A 24589-nucleotide genomic window follows, 5' to 3' on the forward strand; every position below is an offset into this window, starting at 1 on the left:
TCTTCAGCCAAGGGCCGCCGTACGAAGTGGATCAATCATCAGCTCGGGCCACATTTCAGACTGTTCTCAGTAAACATTAAGGAATCTGTACGGAATATAGCGGCATATTTACCCACTACAATGTAAGTTTTAATCGCGTGATAGTCTTTTCTCGTTTTTGTTCGATTATCATTTGGTTTTTCATAACATGTGCTCGGTTAACTCTGTACTGTCCGTACGCCATTTTGCAAATAGTGATCCGTTCCTTTTTCGCAATCGCGAACGAGGAAATTATAATTTATACTTATTAGAAGTAATGATATTATTTTCATTTGTTTAAAAGGGCATACGGTGAACGCGAACGTTCCGATAGGCGAGGTGGTGCACGCGGTGGTGGCAGTCGATTTGGTGGACGCGATAGTGGCGGAGGAGGCAGTAGATTCAGCAGCGGTGGGAATCGAGATAGCAATTTCGGAAATAACAACTTTAAGAATCGACAGCCCGGGGAGCGTTTGCGTAAACCGAGATGGGATATGAGCAGCTTGCCACAATTTAGAAAGGATTTTTATCAACCGCATCCCAATGTAGTAGGACGAAATGTTCATGCGGTTGAGTCTTACCGTTCCGGTAAAGAGATCACCGTAAAGGGGGCCAACGTACCATGTCCCAATATTTTTTTCGAGGAAGGTGGCTTCCCGGATTATGTTCTCAACGAGATTCGTCGACAGGGATTCGGCGAACCGACTGCTATTCAGGCGCAAGGTTGGCCCATTGCTCTATCAGGTCGCGATATGGTCGGTATAGCGCAAACTGGTTCGGGAAAAACGCTAGCGTATATTTTACCAGCCATCGTGCATATAAATAATCAGCCTAGACTAAGCAGAAACGATGGACCAATCGCCCTGATCTTAGCACCAACTCGAGAATTGGCGCAGCAAATTCAACAAGTAGCGTCAGACTTTGGCACGTCTTCGCAGGTGCGAAATACATGCATCTTTGGTGGCGCTCCGAAAGGTCCACAGGCACGCGATTTAGAACGTGGTGTAGAAATTTGCATCGCCACACCAGGTCGTCTTATAGATTTCTTAGAACGGGGTACCACAAATCTGCGTAGATGTACTTATCTAGTGCTCGACGAGGCTGATAGGATGCTAGATATGGGCTTTGAGCCACAAATTAGAAAAATTGTAGAACAAATACGTCCCGACCGTCAGACTCTCATGTGGTCGGCAACGTGGCCGAAGGAAGTGCGTAATCTCGCAGAGGAGTTCTTAACGGACTATATACAGATTAACATTGGCTCTCTACAATTGGCTGCCAATCATAATATTTTGCAAATTGTGGATGTGTGCGAGGAATATGAGAAGGAGAGTAAACTTATGAAACTTTTGGAAGAAATTTCAAATGAACCGGAAAATAAAACTATAATATTTGTGGAAACCAAGAGGAAAGTGGATGATATAACAAGGGCCATTAATAGATACGGATGGCAAGCAATTGGCATTCACGGAGACAAAAGCCAACAAGAAAGAGATTATGTACTAAATCGTGAGTGCTATTATTATGATTCATTCATATATAAAAAGCGAACAATGTTTTTGTAAATATTTGAAATTCTATTTTAAAATTAATTTTTCTCATTAATGAACTTAGAATTATACAAAACAGATATTTTCTACAATATATTTGTAAATTTTTTTGTTTAAATTATACAATGCATTTGATATTTTGCTTGGAAGCAAAAAGAAACTAAAAATATGGTTATTTGCTTTTGTGTTAAATTACATTGCTTATAAGAGCTCTAATGTGATTTGTAATATGAGAGGTATTGTTTTAGAGTTCCGGAATAGCAGGTCTGCCATCCTAGTGGCTACAGATGTGGCGGCGAGAGGTTTAGGTAAGAATTTGCAGATATATAATGTAAGAGTATGATGTAAGGGTCAGGCTGCGATGGTTATTTCACATTTGTGAAAATCGTGATATTGTATGTGGCAACGGATAACGGCATGTGCCAGACTGATTGACATTTTTTTTTTTTTATATACAAGTATGGTTGGAGATAATTCAATTACTCTTAAGGAATTTCAGGAATTAACGCTCCGTTTTGATTTCACCATTGACATCTTTTCGTTTCGTTGATTTCATTAGCTAATTATTTCTTTTCACTGACTAATTAATCGAGAATTTCGGTGAGTGCGCATTCGAGCGCACCAAAGTGATTAACATGATCTTTTCAGCGATATGAATAAAGAAGGAATAAGTTTTAACTATTTTTTTTAACTTCTTCTAAGTCTTGACTTCTTCTATTATAGGTTAATATATAAGCGGATTTTGACGTTCTTTTAATATTCCCATATATGTACGAACGATAACATGTAGTACATAATAGATCTTAAAAAATTGTACGCGCATGTATAAATACAATATAGAAAGAAAAAGAACGTTAAAATATTTCAGCTTTAAGAGTAAGAGAGCCAGGTAAGCGGTTTGTGTAACCAGGTTTATCTCTTCCAATTTGTACTCTCAGATCGAAACAAGTCTTGTCAGTCTGGTATTAACGTGCTGTTCTATGTGTTTTCAGAGGCACATGCGAGTCTGGAGTCTTAGAACTCTGCAGCTAGCTTTGGAAAATGTAATTGAACGGGGCGTGACTGCTGGTCGCCGCCCCCTCGCAGCCAAGCTAACGCTGTGCCTCGACCACCTTGCCACTCGAAAAACACTCTCACTCTGTACCTGCTATGGTCCAAAGTATGGAAAATGATGTCGTGATGTTAGGACGTATAACGCGTATGCAAAAACACGGGAAAAAAAAAACAAATATTATTATCGGTAACATTCGTTAGACTGCAACAATTGCATCAAGTCGCGCTCTGCATTAATTGTGATATTATTCTAGATAGTTATCAATATATATAACCGCATCTTATTTCGTGAGTATATCGCAAAAATTTGATATAAGCGTAAATAACTCTTATAACATATGTTCTCTTTGCTAAGTTTTTTATATGTAACATTATTTATTAATTTGGATCACGTCGCGCGCGAAAATTCTATAACTTAGGACAAATAATTAAAAGCGGACTTAATGATATATAATTACTAATAGTAATTATGGTATTGAAGTGGGAGAGAGTCTACACAATATTGCGGTGCGTAATTCTTGATGCTTAATTATTCGATGGGAGTAGTACATGTGAGGGTTGAGTGGAGAACGCAAGATGCTCACTTGGTGCTCCAACTTCTTCACCGAAGCAATGTACAAGGACCAAATTTCGAAATAGCCAGCACAGATCCATACTTTGGTGCAGGAGAGAAGGGTGTAATGTTGCCTCTCTAAGAATAAAAATGTAGAGCTCGCTAATACGTGAAGCGAGAATTCCATGAGAACCATCTGAGCTCTGATTCCTCTACATTTCCAAAAAAATGTATTTACATTTCCAGCTCTAGTCACAAACAGGTAATTAACATGCAGACTTGCTCTTTGTGGTCAACTTGAGTGTTATGTGCGAATTGCAAATGGAACTAAAGTTATTTTATTGCATCTTTGCGGAACAGTATCATTTATTTAAAGCAATCTTAATGTTTGTTCGTTCTTGATATTTGAATATCATTTTATAACGTCAAACATGTAGAAGAATTACTGAAAAAGACAAGAATAAGCAGGTGACGAATATTTTATTACCCTGTATGTCTTGTAATAATTGTTCCAAGATTTGGTGCAGAAAAATCAATAATCTAAGATTACAGATCCCAGATTCTTTAGATTCTTTAATTCCATTAGCAAAAGGCAATGTTCTGGTAAAATGCTTGAATCAATTCGCTTTATAAGTTAATTGAACCACAAAGGAACAAGCGTCTTCTGCATGCCGCGATTTTAATTCACCGCATCTCGCAGATGTCGAGGATGTCAAATTTGTGATAAACTTGGACTATCCGTCCAACTCTGAGGATTATGTGCACCGTATCGGACGTACGGGTCGGTCGCAGCGTACAGGAACCGCGTACGCCTTTTTCACACCCGGCAATGCGCACAAGGCTAGTGACTTAATCCAAGTTCTAGAAGAAGCTAAGCAAGTTGTCAATCCGAAATTATACGAGTTAGCCAGAAATCCTGGTGTTTATAAGAGTAAGTATTACTCATTCTTTTCGTCAAGATTTAAAATGCTTAAAGAGAGAGATCTTTTTTCACTTTGTCTACATTTGGAAATAATTATAAAAAGATGTATAAATTTTGTTTTTTTCTCTCTTTACTATTTCTAATATTGCACTAATTGATGATTAGGAGGACGATATGGTGGACGCAGCGGAGGTGGTGGCGGTGGACGAGGGTCTGGGGGCCGCGGTGGCGGCTCGCGAGGATCTCGCGGAGGTCGCGATGCGGGAGATAGAGGAAGATTTGATCGTTCTTCTGGTGGCGGTGCAAGTGATCGTGCTAACAAATGGGCCGGAAGCAGTAGTGGTAGGTTTTAAACAAATCTTTGATCAATATGTTATTTATCATTATATCCATATTAAATTATGTGTGACAATACAGATTGATAAAATATGTTATAGCTTATAAATGTCTGGTATTTGTCTCACGTAGGTGGCATGGGCGGAACTAGCTATGGAAACAGTAAATCGTTTCCCCAAAATAATTTCGGGAGTGGAACTTCGGGCGGTGGTTCCAGCAGCTACAGCCAAAACAATAGCGGATATGGCGGAGGAAGTTATAGGCAACAAAATGGCTATTGATTCTAAATAAACAATAAAAAGTAGGTTTTTCTAATATAGCAAAAAAAAGAAAACGTAAAAAGCAAGAATTATCTAGAAAGAACTTGATTGTTCTGAGAAGACAATAGATTTGTTGTTTACCTGTTTTTATATGTCTTTTTTTTGTTTGTAACAGAGAAGGTTCCAGAGGCTCCAGGGAATAATAGCAATCGGCGCAAGTGTGACACCAGCCGACAAGCCTAGAGTCACCCAGAATCGTTCCGCAAGATTTACACTCATACATTCTCATAAGCATTCATCTTCTTTTTCCTTTCCTAGTACATGTAAGATTTCCATTAGCTTATTTAATTAACATCGCAATTAGTTATACAAGTCATGTTTAGGATAGCTCTTTAATATATTTAGGCGATCAATTACATCCTGTAATTGTCACCGAATGATGTAGTATTAAAACAATTCGATCAGCTTGTAGCTGTACATTCAATAAAATAGTATAAGAATGACACTGGAAAGTGTTTGAAACTTGCATTACTCTTTACATATGATTTTTCTTTTTCCTCTCTCTCACTCTCTCATGCCTTTGTATATCTTTTCTATTTTTATATTTTCAATTACAACATACATAACAATATTTTTTCAAATTGAAGTAAAAAGGCAAAAAAAATTGCATCCTAAATACATAATATTTCGGGGAAATGTAATTTTCTGAAGAAATTCGAAACTACATAAACCATAAAAACGAATAATACGATAATGTTTTAAGGAGACTTTTTACAATCTTTTTACATAGAGCGTTAAAATTGCATCAATTTTTCTCAGTTACATATACAGCATATTTTTTAGAAGTGCTTACATAAAAATGTGTAAAGTCGATTTTTGCTCGATGCATAAGTATATACAATGACATATTTTGATTAGTTACTTTATATAATTTATATAAGATATGGATTAGTCACGTAAGAATGCAAAAGTTAAACGTGTAATAATAGACCTACCATGAAGTCGTCTTATCTAAAATGATGCTTATGATATATTGCTAATAATTCTATGTCATTATCGAGAATAATTAATCGTTATCAAGTTTCAAGAAAAACAGTTCATTGATTGGCTGATTTGGTTTATCGAGAATCATACGATCCGGTCAGAGTTTACTTTTCGATTCCATGCATTAGTCGAGTATATGCCTTATCACGCCTGAATGAGACATTTGTTATGTCTGCTAATTATGTTATTGTCTACTTTTCCGCGATAATCGAGTATTTTCAGTTATCGCAATTACGTGCAACTCGTACTATATATATATATATTCTAAAATAGTAAGAATACTATATGATATTTATACTATATAAGAAGAATACTATATGATATTTATACTATATAAGAAGAATACTATATGATATTTATTATGTATAGTACGAGTTGCACGTAATTGCGATAACTGAAAATACTCGATTTATATATATATATAAATCCAAATATAAAATAAAACATTTTTCATAACAGTGGTAAAATCAAATGATGTAAATGCAGTTTTTAATAGACGTATTTTTAATTGAAAATTAAGTGATTCAAATGACGTCAATTGTTTTTAAACCAAATTCTCCCATCTACATTACAGAGACCTCAGGACGTAATAAGGAAAATCTCGTTTGTCGATATTTTCGGAATATTATTTTGAATCATTTTCATTAAAAAAAAAAAATATCTAAAATTATATTAAGACCATTCAACAAAATATTATCGAGATCTATTTCATTCTATTCTATCACTGTTCACACTTTATGCTAATGAAATATATAGTTTTTTTCTATACATAAATGTATGTCTACGTAAACAAAAAAATTAAAATTCGTATACATTAGAAATTAAAATTAGAATCCAAAAAGGCAATAATGAATATCGAGAAGTTGTGAAACACAAACAAAATCCAGCGTTTCTGCAGATAAAAAACTAGTGATTTATGTACGTGAATACACTTATATATTCTAATTGTAATGTAATACGATCAAATTCGTTTAAAGAATATGATGTAATATGTAATGTATTCGTATTTGTTGAATATTCGACAATCGATTATATAAATTTTATATATATATTCCTAGCATATATATATTAGGTCACACGATTAATTTTGTCGAATTTGCTTGTTACTAAGAAAAGAAATTTATTGGTTAATGCTAGGAGAATTGACTGTTATTTTAATACGAAATCCCTCTTACGGGGAAAATATATGCGTGTCATACAATAATTATCTTTTACCGTCGAGACAATAGATGGGTAAGAATCTTATTTTTTTGCGCATAGCATAAAAATTTCAATACGTTGAATGTCTTTTGTAATCTCGGCTCGCGGGGGCGGTGTATGCGCGACGGATTTTAAAGGCGACGTGTGAAACCGCGACGCGCGCAGTTAGTTTCTCAAGGGCATCCGCGGCGGTTTCTCTCTCTCTCTCTTTCCCTCTTTCCCTCTCTTCGAGGAGTTCGAGGTTAACCAGCGTCCCAGCTCGGACGTCACTTGTCACGACGCGACGAAGAGAAACGGTAGTTGTGTATCGAGAAGCACGACGCTTGGTCATTATGACAGAAGAGACTCGTAAAGAGGTCCGCGTTTGGTGTGATGGGTGGTGAGTATCGATGAGGGGTTTCTTTTCGGGCATCAGGGCTCGAATAAACGGGAAGATGTAAGAACAAACGCGCTCTGCTTTGTCACCCGGCCGGCTGATAAAAGTGACTGACACGTGTCGATTCTCGCTCTCGGCATCGCGACGCGCGTATATTTCATATTATTGTCGTATAGCGTTCATAAGAACACGAATAATCGATATTACTTCGTCGTTCGAGAGACGTCCTCCGGCGATGTTGTGAGTAAAATAAATTTCTGAGTTAATGTTACTTTTCAAACTTTGCTAGTATATCTCTCAGTGTAACCGTATAGTTTTATACAATCAAATTACAGAGCGAGCGAGTCTTAATAAGAGAGAGAAAAAAAGAGAGAATATTCTCATATTCTTCGGTGTTCATTTTTTCTCATAAAGTGTGCTTCAAAATCAGGCTCTGTGCACGATTTGCACGAGGAATTATCAACAATATCTGTTCGGAATCAGTTGCTCACCATGACACTATTTAAAGAATACATATCCTTGTATATTGTGTGTGTGTATGTGTATGTTCCGGTTTCGATAAAATGGTACACACCATGGGATGGCGACGAATGAATGACAAACAGTGTTCATCGGTAACGCCAAACTTACGTTTGATCCTAAACCGTATTTTCGAATAAAGATAATAAAATTTCATACATTTCCATCGATTAAAATGTCAGCAATCAAAACGTTTAAGACGGCAATCGATTAGTAAGAAACATAATTAAAAACACATCAAGCGTGATTACAGTTTCGTATAATATATTCATATGGTTTATTTGTCACACTGTTATTCTTTTATGATGGCGCAAGGCCCTCGGAATGCGAGGCCTCGTTTCATTTATAAAGTGATATTTAAATAATTTATACGTAAATGTGTATGATTGGAGTAGTGATGTGCAAAGATGAGTTCATTTGTAGAATTATAGCTTCGAGTTTAGAATATATTAATTTTTAATTGTATACTTTTATTTCGTCAATTCAAAATTTCGTGTATAACGTTACGCGAAACTTTATCAGTTTATTCATGAACAAATGACAACGTTTAACTATAATTTCGTAAAAGCGATAGAAAAAGCACGTGGAGCGGATAAAACGGCATATTATGTATAATCATGTTTTATCACATCGTCAAGTAATTCATATTTTGCGTTATTACGAATCACATGACTGGTATAATAATGATTAAAGCTATTTTACGTTCAAGGTCTATTGATAGAATACTTCTTCAAACTTTATGAAATTGAACTTTATTTGTTCTAGATTGGAGGTTTTTTGCGATGATAAAAGATTCAGTTTTTCTTTAATTTTGTTTCGATTTATATCGAACGATTATCGTGTGTTTCGAATTTTTGTTCTTACATTATATTATGTTTAATGACTTTTTTTGTTAATATACTTTTTTTGATAAATTGCGAAATAATTTTATTAACTGCATAAATCATATCATGATTAAAATGTCATTGTGTGGTTGCAGTTACGACATGGTACATTTCGGGCATGCAAATTCCTTGAGGCAGGCCAAAGCATTAGGAGATTATTTGGTGGTAGGTGTTCATAATGATGAAGAGATTACGAGACATAAGGGGCCTCCCGTCTTTACCGAACAAGAAAGGTATATCATTCCGTTGCTTTCTTAAAGAAAATTACATAAGGCGCAATGACTAGTCACGATCTTGATTATTATTCCGAAGTTAGTGATTATGTGTTGATCAATCTTTTAGATTTCACAATTATTTTCTTGAAACACGTAGCACTAGTATAGTGATTAAAGCGTCTTTCACTTAATAACTATGGATATTTTACAAATCCTATACAATAGTATTTATAATTCTATATCAATTTCTAATTATCATTTTATTCTATATTATATCTATATTGAGTATTATAATTATTTATGTGGTATTTTTTTTTATTATTCAACATAATGGAAAATATTAAAAAATATCACTTTTTAAATGTGATATTTTATGATGGCTATCTTTTATTTAAACAAAAATGAACAAAGAAAATTAAGAATAACAATATAATATACAAACGTTTTAACATGACATTGTAATTGTTAATTATATTAGTTTAACGTTTTCATATAATTTAATTCACAAATATTTGATTTTATCTTTTTTTCTTAGATCACATTGCTTTTGCAATGTTATGTATTTTTACAAAAAAATGCGCAACATATTTTATTAGAAAACAATGTACGTTTTTTTGGTGCATTGGAAGCATGATTACATAATGATCTATGTTCTGATTTCGACATTGAAAAATATCTGAATCATTGTGAAAAATGTTTACGTGAGTTTCATATTCACTATTGTATGGCAATAAAAAATTAATGAATTCCAAGCTATAATCTCGTCAACCTCTATCAGGAAAGTTTAGCTGTAACCTTGCCCTTTTTAAAATCAGTATCTGCATAGAAAAAATTATGTAGCTGAAGAATGCAATGTAATGTTATTGTAAAGAAAGAAAGAACCTTGTCTTGTCAGCCGCGTTTATATAAGTTACTTTCTCCGATGTTAATTAAGGATTAGATACTACAAGAACATATCATACAAACGCGGATATAATAATTTTGCATATGAAATTTTTAAAATAAAACCTAAAATTATTTGTATAATTTATCTGTCTATCTACAATTCTGTAAATAAAATCACTTATGTATACAACAAAATAGTTAATAGCAATAATTACATAATTAAGATAACGATATTAGCAATTTTATAATTACAAATATTAACGAATGTTAAATTTCTTTTTACTTAGGTACAAAATGGTGCGTGGCATTAAATGGGTGGACGAAGTAGTCGAAGCTGCACCTTACGTCACTACATTAGAAACATTAGACAAGTATAACTGCGATTTTTGTGTTCATGGCGATGACATCACAACAACGGCCGATGGTGTAGATACTTATCATCTAGTCAAGGCAGCCGGTCGTTATAGGTAAATTTTTCAAGTAAACTTTATCAAGTTGCATACATATTGTTAATATTTACATCAATTTGCTATTCATTAAATTTCCATTAAAAGATAATACGATTTTTTTTACTAAAAAGAGATGTGATATTTCAGAGAAGTTCAACGAACAGCTGGCGTTTCAACGACCGATCTTGTAGGACGCATGCTACTAATGACGCGACAGCATTTTCGACAGGGCGACAACGAATACAGCGTCGATAGAGAACCGAGCAAGCGTATGGGTCAGGATAGAACAGCCCGGAGTCCGTGGACCGGCTGTTCGCAATTTTTGCCGACCACGCAGAAAATAATTCAATTCAGCGACGGCAAAAGTCCACAACCGGACGACAAGATTGTGTACGTGGCGGGCGCATTCGATCTTTTCCATGTGGGGCACTTGGACTTTCTGGAAGTCGCTAAGAAGGAGGGCGACTATCTCATAGTCGGACTGCATACAGATCCAGCCGTTAACCGATACAAGTACGGCAATCATCCCATTATGAATCTTCACGAACGAGTTCTTAGTGTGCTGGCATGTAAGGTGAGTTGTTTACTCTGGTTTATTCTCATTATTCGGGATATTTAATACGAATTTTCATAAGTAGAATTCAGGTTAAGGTTAACGTGTGGCGCATGACTGTTGAGCGCAATTAAATATTGAACGAAACAACGATAGAGAGAGAGAGAGAGAAAGAGAGGCAATTGTAGTGCAGGGTCTATCTGTGTTTCATTCAGTATCCAGTGGCGTTCAACGCGAGTAAGCAAATGGTGCATCACGTTGTCGTTCTTGTTCAAACTCTATTCATGACATAAGACATAAGTTATAACGTGGAAAAATATAAACTAGTATAACATATGGATTTTCTCAATATATAAATATAAAACATGATTTCCGCAATTTTTATAAGACTATAACACATTTTTTCCAGTAAAAAAGCTTAATAAATCACGCTATTATTTTTTAGATAAGTTACATTATATCTGCAAGAGCTCTTTACATTATATTTTTTTTTTTGCATTTACAGTACGTCAATGAAGTTGTAATCGGCGCACCATATGCAGTCACAAGAGATCTAATGGAACATTTCAATGTCTCTGTCGTGTGTCATGGACAAACACCTATAATGCCATGTGAGGATGGTTCAGATCCATACACGGAACCCAAGAGGCAAAATAAATTTAAATTGTTAGATAGCGGTAACGATATGACGACGGAGAAAATAGTTGAAAGAATTATTCTTCACAGGTATGTTTTTACCTTTATATTATATACATATTGGCATGTCTCTTATAAAACTTTCTAAGAGCAATTTCTTTGTGTGCCTCATATATTCTATAAGATCCTCTATTTTTACTTTATATATTATATTTTTATAATATAATTTTTATACATCATATTGATGTATAATTATGTTAACTATGGAAGTTAACTATGAAATTCTTATATGGGTTATTTATGTATTGTTTTGATTTGGTTAAACAGGAAAATTTAGTTTAACAAGCATATATGTGTTTGTATAAATTCTGCACTTAATATCGTTATTAAAAAAATCCATCACACTCTATACCTGTTAACATCCACTGCTATGCATTTACGTTTGCAGAAACGGAGTTGTGCCCGCGTTTAATAAACATTATGGCGAAGGATAATGTGTGAAATTACGCAAAAAACTTTTGCCCACTAGAGCGGCTGGAATTTTCCATTAACGTTTAAATTACTTCTATTATTATATATATTATAATTATTTGAAGGAGTGTTGTAGAATAACATTACGTTACTCGAGCGGTGATATACTCTATCGTGATTTGATTATATATCATATTGTCTTTCCTCAGATTACCATATAATATATGTGTTCCTGTTTATGAAATTGAACACATCTTTAGGATATATTCTTATAAAAATTCCATTCCCATCTACATGCACAAAATAAGATTTATTGCAAAACTAAAACGTTTTTAATTAGATGGAAAATCTTTATATAATAAGTTTTATTTTGCTTTTTTATCCTCTTAGGCCGAACGAGCTTTATACAGCTATTAAGAATTTCAACAATCGTTGATGGGACAAATCTGGTTGTTTTGTATTTAATTTGCAATAAACGCATGTTTATTTACTTTCCATTATAATTTCTTGTTATTTATTTTTGCTTCAAATGGAATATGCAATTTCGTTTACTTTGCAAAATATTTTCTTGAATTCTATTTTGTTCCATTCTTATTTGTCGTAATATTATATAGCAATCTTTTCCGATGATAATCCAATCTCTACATATCCCAATGACTGCGTCTATTCTTATCACGTGTTGATCTAGCATCTAATTACAGGTTGGAATACGAGGATAGGAATTTAAAAAAGGAGAAAAAAGAGCTTGCTGCTTACGAAGCCTTCACGAAGTCTGAGAAAAATAACAAGATTGAATAATTATTTGTTTTGTTGTTCACAAACATTCGCAGTGTGTATGTGTGATAATCAGATTTTATAAAGTCAATATGTAAATATGATGTCACACTGACACTTAATTTATCTATATATTTCGAAATGCCTTACATAGAGTTGAAATAGAAATTTATAATTGTTCGAACACGCTAGAAAGATCGGTTAGTGACGTGGAGAGATCAGTGTTGATTTTTATTTGTTGCAATATGCAATGAAAAATGGTATACAACGACAATTGTGAAATCAGACAAATATTTTATATGCAAGGTGTGCCAGAGCTATCGTTATTTCTTTCTCTTTTGTGGATTTTTTTAACCAATTTCTGAGTTCATTTTCCTTTAAACATATTAATATGTATTTAGGATTGCGAGAATAGGGAGATTAATATGTTATTTTTTTGATTATGCAATATATACATATATACAGGGTGTCTCAAAGCACCCTTGACAATGCTCATGAGCAAGTAGAGCACAGTAAACTAAACAGGAAAGTCCTGTGACATTTATTTCTATAACGCTTAATAAAGGAGTATTATTATTGAGTAAAGTCTAACCAATCAGTGTCGACCTTTAGTTGCATGCCTAGTAGTGTGCGTGAGCGCTCCGTCGCTACGGCGACGCACACTAACAGACGGGCGGCTCAGTGACGTGCGTCTGGTTAAAAGTCGGCGCTGATTGACCAGACTTTACTCAATAATAACTCCTTTATTGAGCGTTATAGAAAAAAATAGTACAAGATTTCTCTGTTCAGTTTACTATGTTCTATCTGTTCACGAGCGTTGTCAAGGGTGCTTTGGGACATCCTGTATAAGCTTTGAGTAAAATGACACAAGACCTCTGTCATGAATCAGTTACTAAATTGCGAGAAATAGAATCCAAGTCTATATCTTTAGCTTTAGACAAGCTTTAACTGAGTTTTTTAACTACATATCGTAATTATACTCTTATATGACATAAATATAAAATTGATTTTGGAGACATATTTATTGTATCATATTTTAAGGATAGTTTCTCAGTAGATTTCTTTAATAGAAACTTATTTATTTTATTAAATGATTTTATTAGATTTCATTCTAGTCACAGATCTGGAACATAGTCCTGGAACACCCTACATATTTCTCGACATATCTCTAAAGACAAGGTCTTAAAGATATATCGTACATTATAATCGCCTTTGAATGTAGATATGCTTAATAATTATTGTCACATGATGTGAATATCGTGAATGGTCATTGTAAAAACCAAAATCAGGTTTTTTAGGTTGAGTTGTTGAATTTCGTTATTTCACAGGTGTAATATTCTCTTTCATTGTACCACACATTTATTATCATCCTATCATTTTGTCGTTCTTTATCGTCTTTTTTAAGTCTCTCATGTACGCGTTAAAGGACTTATTATTTATGTTCGTATAGAGTTTTCCATATTTTTAAGAGATTGCGAATTTCGTTTGAGTTTACTGGATAAAAACGTTTGGTCTTCAAGAATCATTTATTCGTTCTCATCATGGAATATGAAACGTACGTTTTCTTATATTTACGAAATATTTTACGTGTTTTAAATAGAAAAAGAATTGGAATGTGACTATGCGTATGCAGGTATTCTATATTCAGGAATTACGATACAGTCAAAATAAGAGCAGGTAAGAAGGTAAATTCGATTCAGTCTAATTAATTGAAAGTTCCTGAGAATTTATAGATGCCTATATATTTCTCGGCAATGCGTTTTATTCTGATAGTGATGTGCCGAATTTTACGATTCATAAGACCTCTAGCTAGGTAGACAAGTCGACTAACTTTAAGTACCAGGTTTTTTAACGCGAAATTAGAATATATCCAAAAATATCAACGGAGCCAAAGAAGATTAAGTTTAGGATGTACATCGAATAAACGTAAATTCAAGCTAGCATATATTGGCGAATTTTAACTGATTGTATCTAGGGAATGAGAAAAATGCATGGCAGTTTTGTTCGCAAAATTCATTGTGGTGTACAAAGACAGAAAATATGTTTTAGATAAATTACTGAATTCCTTATTTAATATTTTAAAAATTCCGACTGATTCGATCGGGAAGCCTCCGAATAATTAAAATATGATAACTATCAAACTTTCATCAAGTAAGGTTTGGTAATAAAATCAATGATTCATAGCCCACAAAATTTCCAATATCTTTTATATATATATATATATATGAAACACAGGCAAGTTTCTTTACATACAATATGGCGATGATGACATATTAACGCCGATAAATTTTTGGCAATAATTGAATTAGATTATGCAGAAAAAAATTGTATAAATCGTGATTTTCTACAGGAGAATCTACACCGAATAAAAATTGTAACGCATAAAAAATATATTGTTTCTTTTATTTTATTTTAATTATTTTATTGTAATCTTTTCTTTTATTTTATATAATAAATAATCATTGTACACGGTTACATCTCTACAATAATCACGCAGTTTCTATAATGTATTACACTTCCTAATTGCCTTCACGGATCGCTAAAGATCGATTACCATGTCCTCAGAATCGCGTTGTCTTACTTCGCATCTTTTTGTTCCTTTTTTCTTTTTTCATTATTACTATATTAAATACATAACACTTTAATTTTTGTTCATACAGTAAGATATATTTTTTTTAGATAAATTTTATGTAGCTCACAACCTATACAGTTTTATTAAATTTTTATTAATAATAAACACAAACTGTTTTAATCACAATATCCAGTTAATACAATAATTACACACAAGTCACAAAAAATTCTTTTTCGTAAAAATTCTTTTAAAATTCTTTTTTATTTTAAAACCAAATGTGATTCAAAATTTGCCATAAACTTCTATTACTGTAAAATATTGTATTATACGACTAAAATATAGATTTTTTTATAGAATATTATATATTTAGTATTCGCGCTGTTAACAAGTTTGCTGTAAAATACAGAGAACTTTGTCGTATGTATCTATTTACAAAGTGAGATAAATTCGTGCAATCATCCAAAACGTCCCGTCGAGTTTCTTCATCCGGCGAGATTCTTACCCTACATATTATATAAGCGATCGATATAGATCGGCTCGTTTGATCAGGTCACGTGATAGCATTGCACGTTTGAGAGACTCGTCGTAATGAGACTATTTTCTGTATTTGAGCAATATCGATATATCGATGAAACTTTCAACAGAAATCGTATGATGTGCGCGATACTCGGAGAAAATTGTGCATTAAAAATTAGATTTTATTGAAATTCTTTCATTCAAAAAGAAAGCATTTAAGTGAAACAATTCAATTTTTCAGTTAAGTCTTTTACTCGGTTGATTATGCTTAATAATAAAACTCGACTAAATAGTTAAATAATATACTATGTTATTATTATTATATATTATACATATATATATATATATATATATATATATATATATATATATATATAATTTATACATTATAAATAATTATACATAATAAACTAAAAAAAATTGTTTTTCTTACTCGAATGCCTTTTTTAGAGTCACAGAATCGAGAAATGAAAAATTGGGCAAGAAATAGACCGTTTACATTTGTTTTCATGTAGAAGAACTGTGTTAAGCGGTGCTTCCTCATAAAACATAAACACGTATAGCGCGGCTATCATATCTACATTGCAAAGTAGCAAACGATATTTCGTTGGCATGTCAGGTAGCACCCTAAATTTGGTGACAAATTTTTTTCATAAATTTTCAATTTATCTTTGCTTTGAGAGATCCGTCTCGTTTTAACTCAGATTGATTTTATTTTACATGGAAAGTAAGTACATTCGTTTACTGCCACGATGAATGTCCTCGAGCATTCTAACGTCACGAGAGTTATTTTTATTCCTCGGTGGGCGGTGTCGTTTACTCGTCCGAACGTTATTCGGAATTCCTTTCAAAGTTTTTCTCGCGGCGAGATTTACTTTTCGATACTAACATATTTACGATAAGTTGCAATACAACGTAATTATTAGTAACGAAACATTAAAATTCATCTCGGTATCTCTTTGAAGTAAAATAAGTATTTTCGCCCTCTCAAGGTAGAAAATCAAACGTGGCGAATAAATATCTCTCACTCAGTTTAGTTTCCAAGTTATAACGTTGCATTAATTATACGCGTTACGTTGTAACTTAATATATACCTCGCGAAAAGTATATTTATGCGCGACAAAATACTACTTTCGCATTTTTTTTTCTCCCTGAATCGTGCACTTATTGCATCGTCGAACGACCGGTATAACCAGGCGTGGTGTCGCAATATTTTCTAGTGCGGTCTCTGACCAACTCGTCGATAGATTTGCTCTGCTGCATCGTCGAGGACAGATTGTGAAGACGCGATGCCAGGTAGCACATGATAAAAGCTGATAACATTAGTAGAGCGCCCAATCCCGTTGCCACGTAAAGGAAATTTCCGCAGCTACCTTCGAGGCCGGCCGCTACTTTGTCGTACAACTCTATGATAATGAGCGAGAATATTAATCAAAATTGCCAGTCTCGTGTTTAAACGTTATCTAGAGGCGAGATACTCTTTATTTTAATACATTTTCGTTGAATATCGGTTATATGTTAATCCTCTCATGAATCTTGTCACATAATGCCGCGAAAATTTATGTCGAAGAAATTAATCTCAGTTTATATCGCTGAATTGGAAATTAGTCTTTCTAGATTAGATTAGTCTTTTAGAAAGATTATATGTTTTCACAGACTAAATTTCTAGAAATTCTATTTTTCAAAAGGGGAGAAAGGAAAATTGATGACATTATAACGCGCGCGTGTGTGATATACCGATTGAAAATGCTTGAAGAAAATTATTACTATCCTCGAAAAAGAAGATAAAATAAAAATAAGGCTTTCGAGAAAAGATTAACTGTAGAGAATACAGAGAAGATGCAAAGAATTATTATAATTGATTACAAAGAAAATTCAATTTCTTTATAATTTTTTAATAAATTTAAAAATGTACTTAACTTACCATCTGGCATCATCACGGTATATTCAATGTTCTCTTTGAACTTTGTATATGGCGTGGAATCGTTGTACCTTTTGATCAAACGCTCGACTTTTGGAAGAAACTCGCCCGATGCTTCTATGCTTGTCTCGACCGCTCTTTTTTTCTTTCTCCCGTGTCCCGAGGGTTCGAAGAGATCGAGACAGAAGTCCTGCAAAGATAAAAAGATGATATATAGAAGACGATAATAGAAAGTGCCGTATAGATATTAGTACAATATTTTATTATCTTTATGTGTCGTACGTAACTTCTTGAAATCGACCTATCATTACATTTATCTCAGATGAACATTATATATACACAAGTTTTTCTAGGGAATAGAATTCTAGAACATATAGTATAATCATTTACATTATACTAAACGACCGTCATTATCACGCACCGGTTGACAGTCCTGCGGCTCCATGCATGCCTTTATCTGGGAATGAATCCAAAGGGTGGAGCGCTCCCTCATCGAGCTTAGCAGGAAAGCCTCAAAGTCAAGAAAGACCTCATTTTTGCGCTCACGGTATCTCGCCGGCTGATGCGGGATGATGGACGCGAAATCGCGATTTCTGCAGCCGTCCTTGACGAGTACGACGCTACCGGGGGCGTGAGGCTGATCCGGGTCCGGACTGACAGTCACCTCCAGCAACTTAATGTAGCCCCATGCGCTGTCCGGGCTGATGCGGGCGCGCAGCTGCAGCTTGGTACCGATCGGTACCGCCTGATCGACCGTCTGTGAGCTATCGGACATGTTGCCGGTCGCCTCGCGATAAAGGGCCACTTCGTATTCGAGTCGACCCGGTGTCTCTTCCACAACCCCGGATACTCTGGCGCCGTGCGGACTGAAACGATTAGCCCTTTAAAGCAGACGCGCGTCATCGCTTCAGCACGTTGCACTCTCTTGCTATCGTGTAGATAAAAATGTGAAATTTATATAAATTACATTTAATTCGCGTATATATTACAATGTATTGCCTCAATTTTTTACTTCGTAAGATGCGTTTAAAGTTTTACCCTACCGTTGGACATATTGCAAATATTCGGATAAACGATAACTCGCGATACGTCCTCTCTTTTGACGATACTTAAAGTAAATACTTTATTATATATGACTGTTGGTATCCCGTATGTGCGAATAACTGTTTCCTCGGCGCAGGAACTTGCACGGGAACGTGCTGCGGCGAATGCAATGCGCGTAGTGTGGCGGAAATAATGCTCGTTTATTATACTTGCGATTCGCGAAGATATCGTGCGAATAGGCGCGGAGTGACTTACAAAGTGCCGGCGAAGCCAGCGGCCTTGTGCCTCAGCAGCGTCGGTTCGGGCGGCCGGCACATCAGAATCAGCTCCTGGTCGGCCAGCATCACTACGCCAGGAAAGGCGGGAAACCACACTCGTAGATGAATGAATCCCTGGTAGCACATCGATTTATCGTAATTTATTGTTGCCATTTTTACGAGTCATACAGCCAATCTTACGAATCATACAGCCAATTTGATGCATAATGACATTTTTGTCAGAATCTTTATAAGAACATCTGATGATGCGTAATCAATTCAAGTACGCATTTGTTGTAGAATGAAACGAAATAATACAGTTAATCATGATTTATCACTAGCAAGTTACATCAAGACATTATAACGGCATTCAATGATAACTGATAATAATGCCTGATCTGACTGGATATAAAGCTTTCTATTGATACCTCCCGCAATAAGAGCTCCCAAGAGGGAATCAATTGAGAATTAGTGGTTGCCATCGAGTATGTAATCTACGAATCGACCGTTCCGTTCGTTTGTGCAACGTCAGCCATAAGTCGCAAGGAGAACGCATCATCGTAACCCCTCGTAAGAATCAGTTCCGCGTAACTCTCGATCGATGACTCACGTTTCTCTTGAGGATGCCGCATCGGGAGAAGTCAGTCACCTTCAGGAAGTAGTTATCCTCCTGCGGATCATTCGGGTCGGGTCTGATCTGGCAGTGAATATCGGCGAGCGGATTCGCTGATCTATCGTCGGCGAAGAGCGGCGCGCCTCTGAAGCCGACTGGTCTTTTGATCTTCGCTGTCAGAAGATCGGCCGCCGATCCTGCGCCGCTGCATTGAATATCCGAGACCTCGTAATCCTGGGCAACGGTGGCGGCAACCTGAAATACAAGCCGATACTGCTGATATTGCTGCCGGAGGCTGACATGGGAGAGGACGGCGGCGAAAGAGATTTCAGGGAGCAAGTTTTACGTTTCTCATCTCTTGCGCCGCGTTTCTTCAGCATCAATTTTTCTTTATTGATCTATAATCTATATAATACTCTTCTTCACTTTATCGCTTTCGAATAACATCGAAGCATTTCTTGATCTTTTGCCATCTTCTTTTGAGTTTTCGTTTATCTTTGTAGTCTTTGTACTGCTTAACAGTCGATTTCTTGGAAGAGGAAAATTTTTTACAAATTATCTATTTCTCGCAAAAATTGAATTTATTCATTTTATCAATGTATTACGTTGAAATATGTTTTTTTCGCAATCTTTGCAATATCCAAAACAATGTTAAAAGTATTCTTCAGACTATTCGTTACCTTCTTTTCATGACAATTTTCATGTGTCATTAAAATGATATTATAGCAACGTAAATAGAATAACTTGCAAAAATAACTTACGCGCACATTCGGATCGTGAATAGACTTATATATTACACAGTAAACTCGCATAAATAGCGGCTGAAATCTAACAACCGTATTATTCTATAACTGTTATGCAGCCAACATCTTTTTTCACGGTAATTTACTGCCGTTCAGTTGCGTTCGCGCAGTACTATAGCGGATAGTGCATTATTTTCAATTTTAACCGGATTTACTTTCTATTTAAAAGAACTGCATCGTCCTAGTTTTCGAAAATTGAATAAATACTTTGGTCGATCTAAATTTATTTTCTCGGCCAGTGTAAATTTGGAGTCGAATTACATAGGATAATTTGAAATCAATCTGTAAAATGTTACGAGCAGAGTATTTGTTAAAATTTATATTATTTGTTAAGGGAGTAATTTTTATTAATTGACAAACTATCAATTGTTTTGGAACTTATTGAAAATGGAAGTTTTTTTTGTGAATTATATTTCAGGGATGTAAATAGAGAGAAAGAGAGAGAGAGAGAGAAAAATAATAAATTGTATTCCACTTTAATGTTTCAAATAGAGTTTAATAAAATATTAATACCCAGGCTTTAATACATACATACACCATTGTGGAATATTTAATATTTAATTATGAAAATTAGAATGCAGGATAATTTGCTATTATATTTTTCAATAACAATTGTCTTATTGTTAGACTTAAATAAGAACATTGCTAATATTTCATACTATAAAGTCAATTGCAAATCGTAACATGCAAGATTTTCTTTCTAAAAAAAATGTCTCAGAATTATTGTAATTTGCTTTTAGCTAGTTATTGAAAAAATGACAACTTATATACAAGAACAATTTTATTATTGAAACACGTTGTTGCATTTATTTAAGAGCCTCTTAATGATTTTATGTAAACTTGTATTTTTTTTCTCTACACAAACAATACAAATATTTTTAATCGATATTTTGTCTGTATTGCGTGAGCTTTTTGCATAAATACATCAAATAAAATGAAATATTATTATATTCTCGGGAGGGTCTTTCTTCTTCGCAAAATGTTTTATGCATTACAATAAAAACGATTAAACTTCTAATTAATCTACTTTATGATATTCGAGATATTCGCTTTTCATCGCAAATATTTCACATTAATTTTCACTTGAAAGGTACTTGCTCGGTGACGTGTGAACGATCTCGGTGTCGATGACGTTTACAAAGCCATGACGTTACACATTGGTAAGGAACAGGGTGACCAGCGCGCGACTAGAACCGAGAACCCACTTCGATACAGGTAACGGTGTAAGGAAACGCTCTGGTGGCCGCGTAAGATATTCGTTATGTGCACCATACACGTTATATATTGCGCGAGCCCCTGTTACACTACTCGTGCTCATCGTACAGGTCATAGTAGGCCATATTTTTCGAGCTCGTAGCTTACTTGTAATCATACCGTATCGGAATATCAGATTAATCGATAAGCGCATCCGTATTTGCTAGGTATTTGCACAGGCGTGTTCGTCGGGATCAATTTCTATGAAGATGATGTAGATGAAATAAAAATATTGCCAGCGAGATGGCAATAAATTGTTGATGCAATCAAGAAACATAAATATTATCATTGAAAAAAATAAAATTGTAATGTTATATACACTTCGAAAAAGATGAAATTTTTTATATTTTAATGAGCTTATGAGAAAAAGATCTCTGATTTAAAAAGGAATAATTATGAAATTATTTGGATTTCATTGAGATAATATTAACTAATATTAATTGCAATTTTTTTTTTTTTTTTTTGAAAAATGTTTTAAATCTAATGATAGACGGATTTACGTCGCCAAGTTCATAGAGCGTCAGATTCGCAAATTCATGGTTGCGTAGACAGCTAGGACAGATCGTAAGATCGTAGACACGTAGATGACTCGAGCTATAGATCGCTAGATTCATGCACCGCTAGATTTGGAGATTTCTAGGTGCTCTATAGACATGCAAATCGTTTTACATATTGTTAAGTCCACGAGTTGTTAGTATATTTTTGGCTATAGATAATTGAAACCGCAAATCCATAAATCTCTTGATCGAAAATCTTAAATTTCTAGATTCACAATTAGAATTCATAGGTTCTGTTTATTGATAATTATTCATCTTCATCCTTTTATATATATATGTTATATAATATGGGATACGTTGTATCCCACATTCAATCAACAGCATTGAAGAGTTATTTTGTTTGTAACATAATTTTTATTATAGACGAAATTTTGATTTTTTGTTTTGTTACAATTTATACTTTTTCTATAATTTCAAGCTATTATCTATTATATTTTGCTTAAAAAAAAAGCATTACAAGCATTTACCATCTTTGTCAATTACGCGAAGTCATAAGCTAAAGCTAAAGCATGCAATATCAGACGTTATTTCAGGACGAAGATTAACCTATGAGAAGCAGCCTAGCTAATCCCAGTGCAATTTCGTGTTTGAAAAGCTAGACATAATTGAGTGAAGAAGTTTCTTCCCTCGTACTAAATATGATTATTTTATTTTTACATAACAACTATAATATTTTTCAATATTCTCGGATTATATATAAGCTCATCTATATTTAAAAAAAGTAGAACTTTAAAATTGATTGGTAATTTATTGACATAATAATTATTAATTTAATTTACTTACATTATTAAATACTTTTAATAATGCATAGTTATTTTCAATTACTTTTAATAATTTTCTTAAATTCCGCTATATATACGCATGTTCGTCATAATAAAGCAGATCGCGCGTCGGTTACACATTTTTCATTATTTTTACTTTCTTTTCTACAAGCATACGAGATTATTACACTCCTTCTCTTTTGAAGATATAATAAAGATTGTGAGATATATGAAATTTGATAATTTTAATTAATAAACCGATGCTGCTTTGCTCATTTTTTATCGCTTTAATCCAAATCTACCAAAAAATTTTTTTTATACTTGTTTAGAATTTAAAGTATCGGAATAAATGATAATTCACGTAGACGCTCTTCTTAATGTGATATCAACATGACCAAATTAAAAAGACAAATTTGTACTGCAAATTTACGTTGTCGCGTTCGTAAAACTTGCGATGATTATGTATATATTCTGTTTGAGAAGCGATGTTTCTGTAAAGAAAAAAAAGAAAAAAAAACCGCGTTTGATACAAAATTCATTAAAGTCGCGAGATGTAATGTGCGAATTATGTAAGCAGTTGGAAATGGCACTGAGTGATATGCAATCTTTAAAATGGTGGAAAAATCTACCGTAAAAAGATATATATGTAGAAACAGCTAGAAAAGAAATTAAAATGATTAATTTTTGCTTTGATCAGTTTAATTCTAACTTTGATCGAAAATTAAAGATTTTAATTTTTCGAATTACGCTTTATATAACGAAACTTAATAATTATTGTGAGAAAGTGCTGGTAAAGAACTTTTTTTAGTGAATTCTATTTAAATTAAACTTTATTTTAAGAAAATTTAATTTTTTTTTTTTATATATATTTTGTTTTATAAATATTTTATTTTTTTAAATTTTCTTATTTAAAAATTAGCTTCAAAGCAAAGCATTCATAAATTCAGATTTAACTTCAGCGAAATAAAATTTTATGAAGTCTATTAAAATTCTTTATACTTTTTGCTCTGTTGCCTTTTATTTCTTATCATAATCTTTGTAAATGAGAAAATAAATAACGGCGTATTTATTATCATGAACATCTCGAAAATTTATTCGCAAAATCTGTTAAGTGGATGAATGGGGATGTGAATAGAATATTCAAGGAAGATGGGGGCGATCATTAATCTCAGAAACTTTGCAATGCAGGCAATATTCTCAATAGCGTCTTTGACAAACGAATCAAAGTATTTAGCAGTCGAATATCCGATTGTCTGTTCATTACAATTTTTATCGAACAACTTTCATCGAGGTGCTGTTTTTCCGATGAGCTTTGTTCCGAGTTGACAAAAATTGTGCGACTCGTCAAAACTTTGATCGAGCGATTACGCATGTTGACATGATGATTCAAAAAATTCATACAAACGACGGTGGCAAAGAAAAAATGATTTTAAATTAAATTGAGTGAAATAAACTGAGAGATTAATTTTTATAAATTAAAATTCAACCGCGTGTATATATATGGTACATTATAATTCTCGCGGTTTACATTAACATTATCGCGGATTGTTTTCCAGATATTATTCTATATTTCCTCTGAAACACCACAAGATT

General features: G+C 33.8%; 3 protein-coding genes across 5 annotated transcripts; 2 read left to right on the top strand and 1 right to left on the bottom strand.

Moving 5' to 3' along the window:
* The first annotated feature begins 7 nt into the window (after nucleotides 1–7).
* LOC138938909 (uncharacterized) lies at nucleotides 8–5197 on the top strand. The gene is made up of 7 exons (XM_070306312.1): nucleotides 8–122; nucleotides 323–1527; nucleotides 1817–1876; nucleotides 3875–4105; nucleotides 4262–4438; nucleotides 4565–4733; nucleotides 4868–5197. Coding segments are annotated over exons 1-6 (1824 nt in total). The 5' UTR covers nucleotides 8–120; the 3' UTR covers nucleotides 4714–4733; nucleotides 4868–5197.
* A 1988-nt stretch (nucleotides 5198–7185) lies between these two features.
* On the top strand, nucleotides 7186–15424 carry Pect (phosphoethanolamine cytidylyltransferase). 3 transcript variants are annotated; one of them, XM_070305953.1, is made up of 6 exons: nucleotides 7186–7315; nucleotides 8811–8948; nucleotides 10103–10282; nucleotides 10412–10838; nucleotides 11323–11543; nucleotides 12626–15424. In XM_070305953.1, exons 1-6 carry the CDS (start codon nucleotides 7269–7271, stop codon nucleotides 12720–12722), a joined length of 1110 nt encoding a protein of 369 aa, XP_070162054.1. In that variant the 5' UTR covers nucleotides 7186–7268; the 3' UTR covers nucleotides 12723–15424. The 3 variants fall into 3 exon arrangements, with proteins under 3 accessions (XP_070162054.1, XP_070162055.1, XP_070162056.1); XM_070305954.1 differs by lacking the exon at nucleotides 12626–15424 and adding an exon at nucleotides 12315–12413; XM_070305955.1 differs by lacking the exon at nucleotides 12626–15424 and adding an exon at nucleotides 11902–12229.
* A 1449-nt stretch (nucleotides 15425–16873) lies between these two features.
* Nucleotides 16874–20094, bottom strand: LOC138938527 (uncharacterized). Its single transcript, XM_070305570.1, has 6 exons — nucleotides 20048–20094; nucleotides 19619–19916; nucleotides 19007–19143; nucleotides 18129–18573; nucleotides 17711–17897; nucleotides 16874–17192 (listed from the first exon to the last, which is right to left on the bottom strand). Exons 1-6 carry the CDS (start codon nucleotides 20092–20094, stop codon nucleotides 16951–16953), a joined length of 1356 nt encoding a protein of 451 aa, XP_070161671.1. The 3' UTR covers nucleotides 16874–16950.
* Between the last annotated feature and the right edge of the window lie 4495 nt (nucleotides 20095–24589).

Source organism: Polyergus mexicanus, unplaced genomic scaffold (assembly GCF_030449975.1).
Source record: "Polyergus mexicanus isolate NDT 795.1 unplaced genomic scaffold, iyPolMexi1.0 SCAF_13, whole genome shotgun sequence".
NCBI lineage: Eukaryota > Metazoa > Arthropoda > Insecta > Hymenoptera > Formicidae > Polyergus > Polyergus mexicanus.

Bases quoted from the DNA above. Each gene is read 5' to 3' on its own strand.
- LOC138938527 (XM_070305570.1), bottom strand. From the start codon at position 20,094: ATGGCAAAAGATCAAGAAATGCTTCGATGTTATTCGAAAGCGATAAA. The intron at 19,917-20,047 runs GTGAAGAAGAGT...CTCCCATGTCAG, and splicing joins TGTTATTCGAAAGCGATAAA to CCTCCGGCAGCAATATCAGC. The intron at 17,193-17,710 runs GTAAGTTAAGTA...TCATTATCATAG, and splicing joins TACCGTGATGATGCCAGATG to AGTTGTACGACAAAGTAGCG.
- LOC138938909 (XM_070306312.1), top strand. The intron at 1,528-1,816 runs GTGAGTGCTATT...GTATTGTTTTAG, and splicing joins AAGAGATTATGTACTAAATC to AGTTCCGGAATAGCAGGTCT. The intron at 4,106-4,261 runs GTAAGTATTACT...ATTGATGATTAG, and splicing joins AAATCCTGGTGTTTATAAGA to GAGGACGATATGGTGGACGC.
- Pect (XM_070305953.1), top strand. From the start codon at position 7,269: ATGACAGAAGAGACTCGTAAAGAGGTCCGCGTTTGGTGTGATGGGTG. The intron at 10,283-10,411 runs GTAAATTTTTCA...GTGATATTTCAG, and splicing joins AAGGCAGCCGGTCGTTATAG to AGAAGTTCAACGAACAGCTG. The intron at 10,839-11,322 runs GTGAGTTGTTTA...TTGCATTTACAG, and splicing joins TTAGTGTGCTGGCATGTAAG to TACGTCAATGAAGTTGTAAT.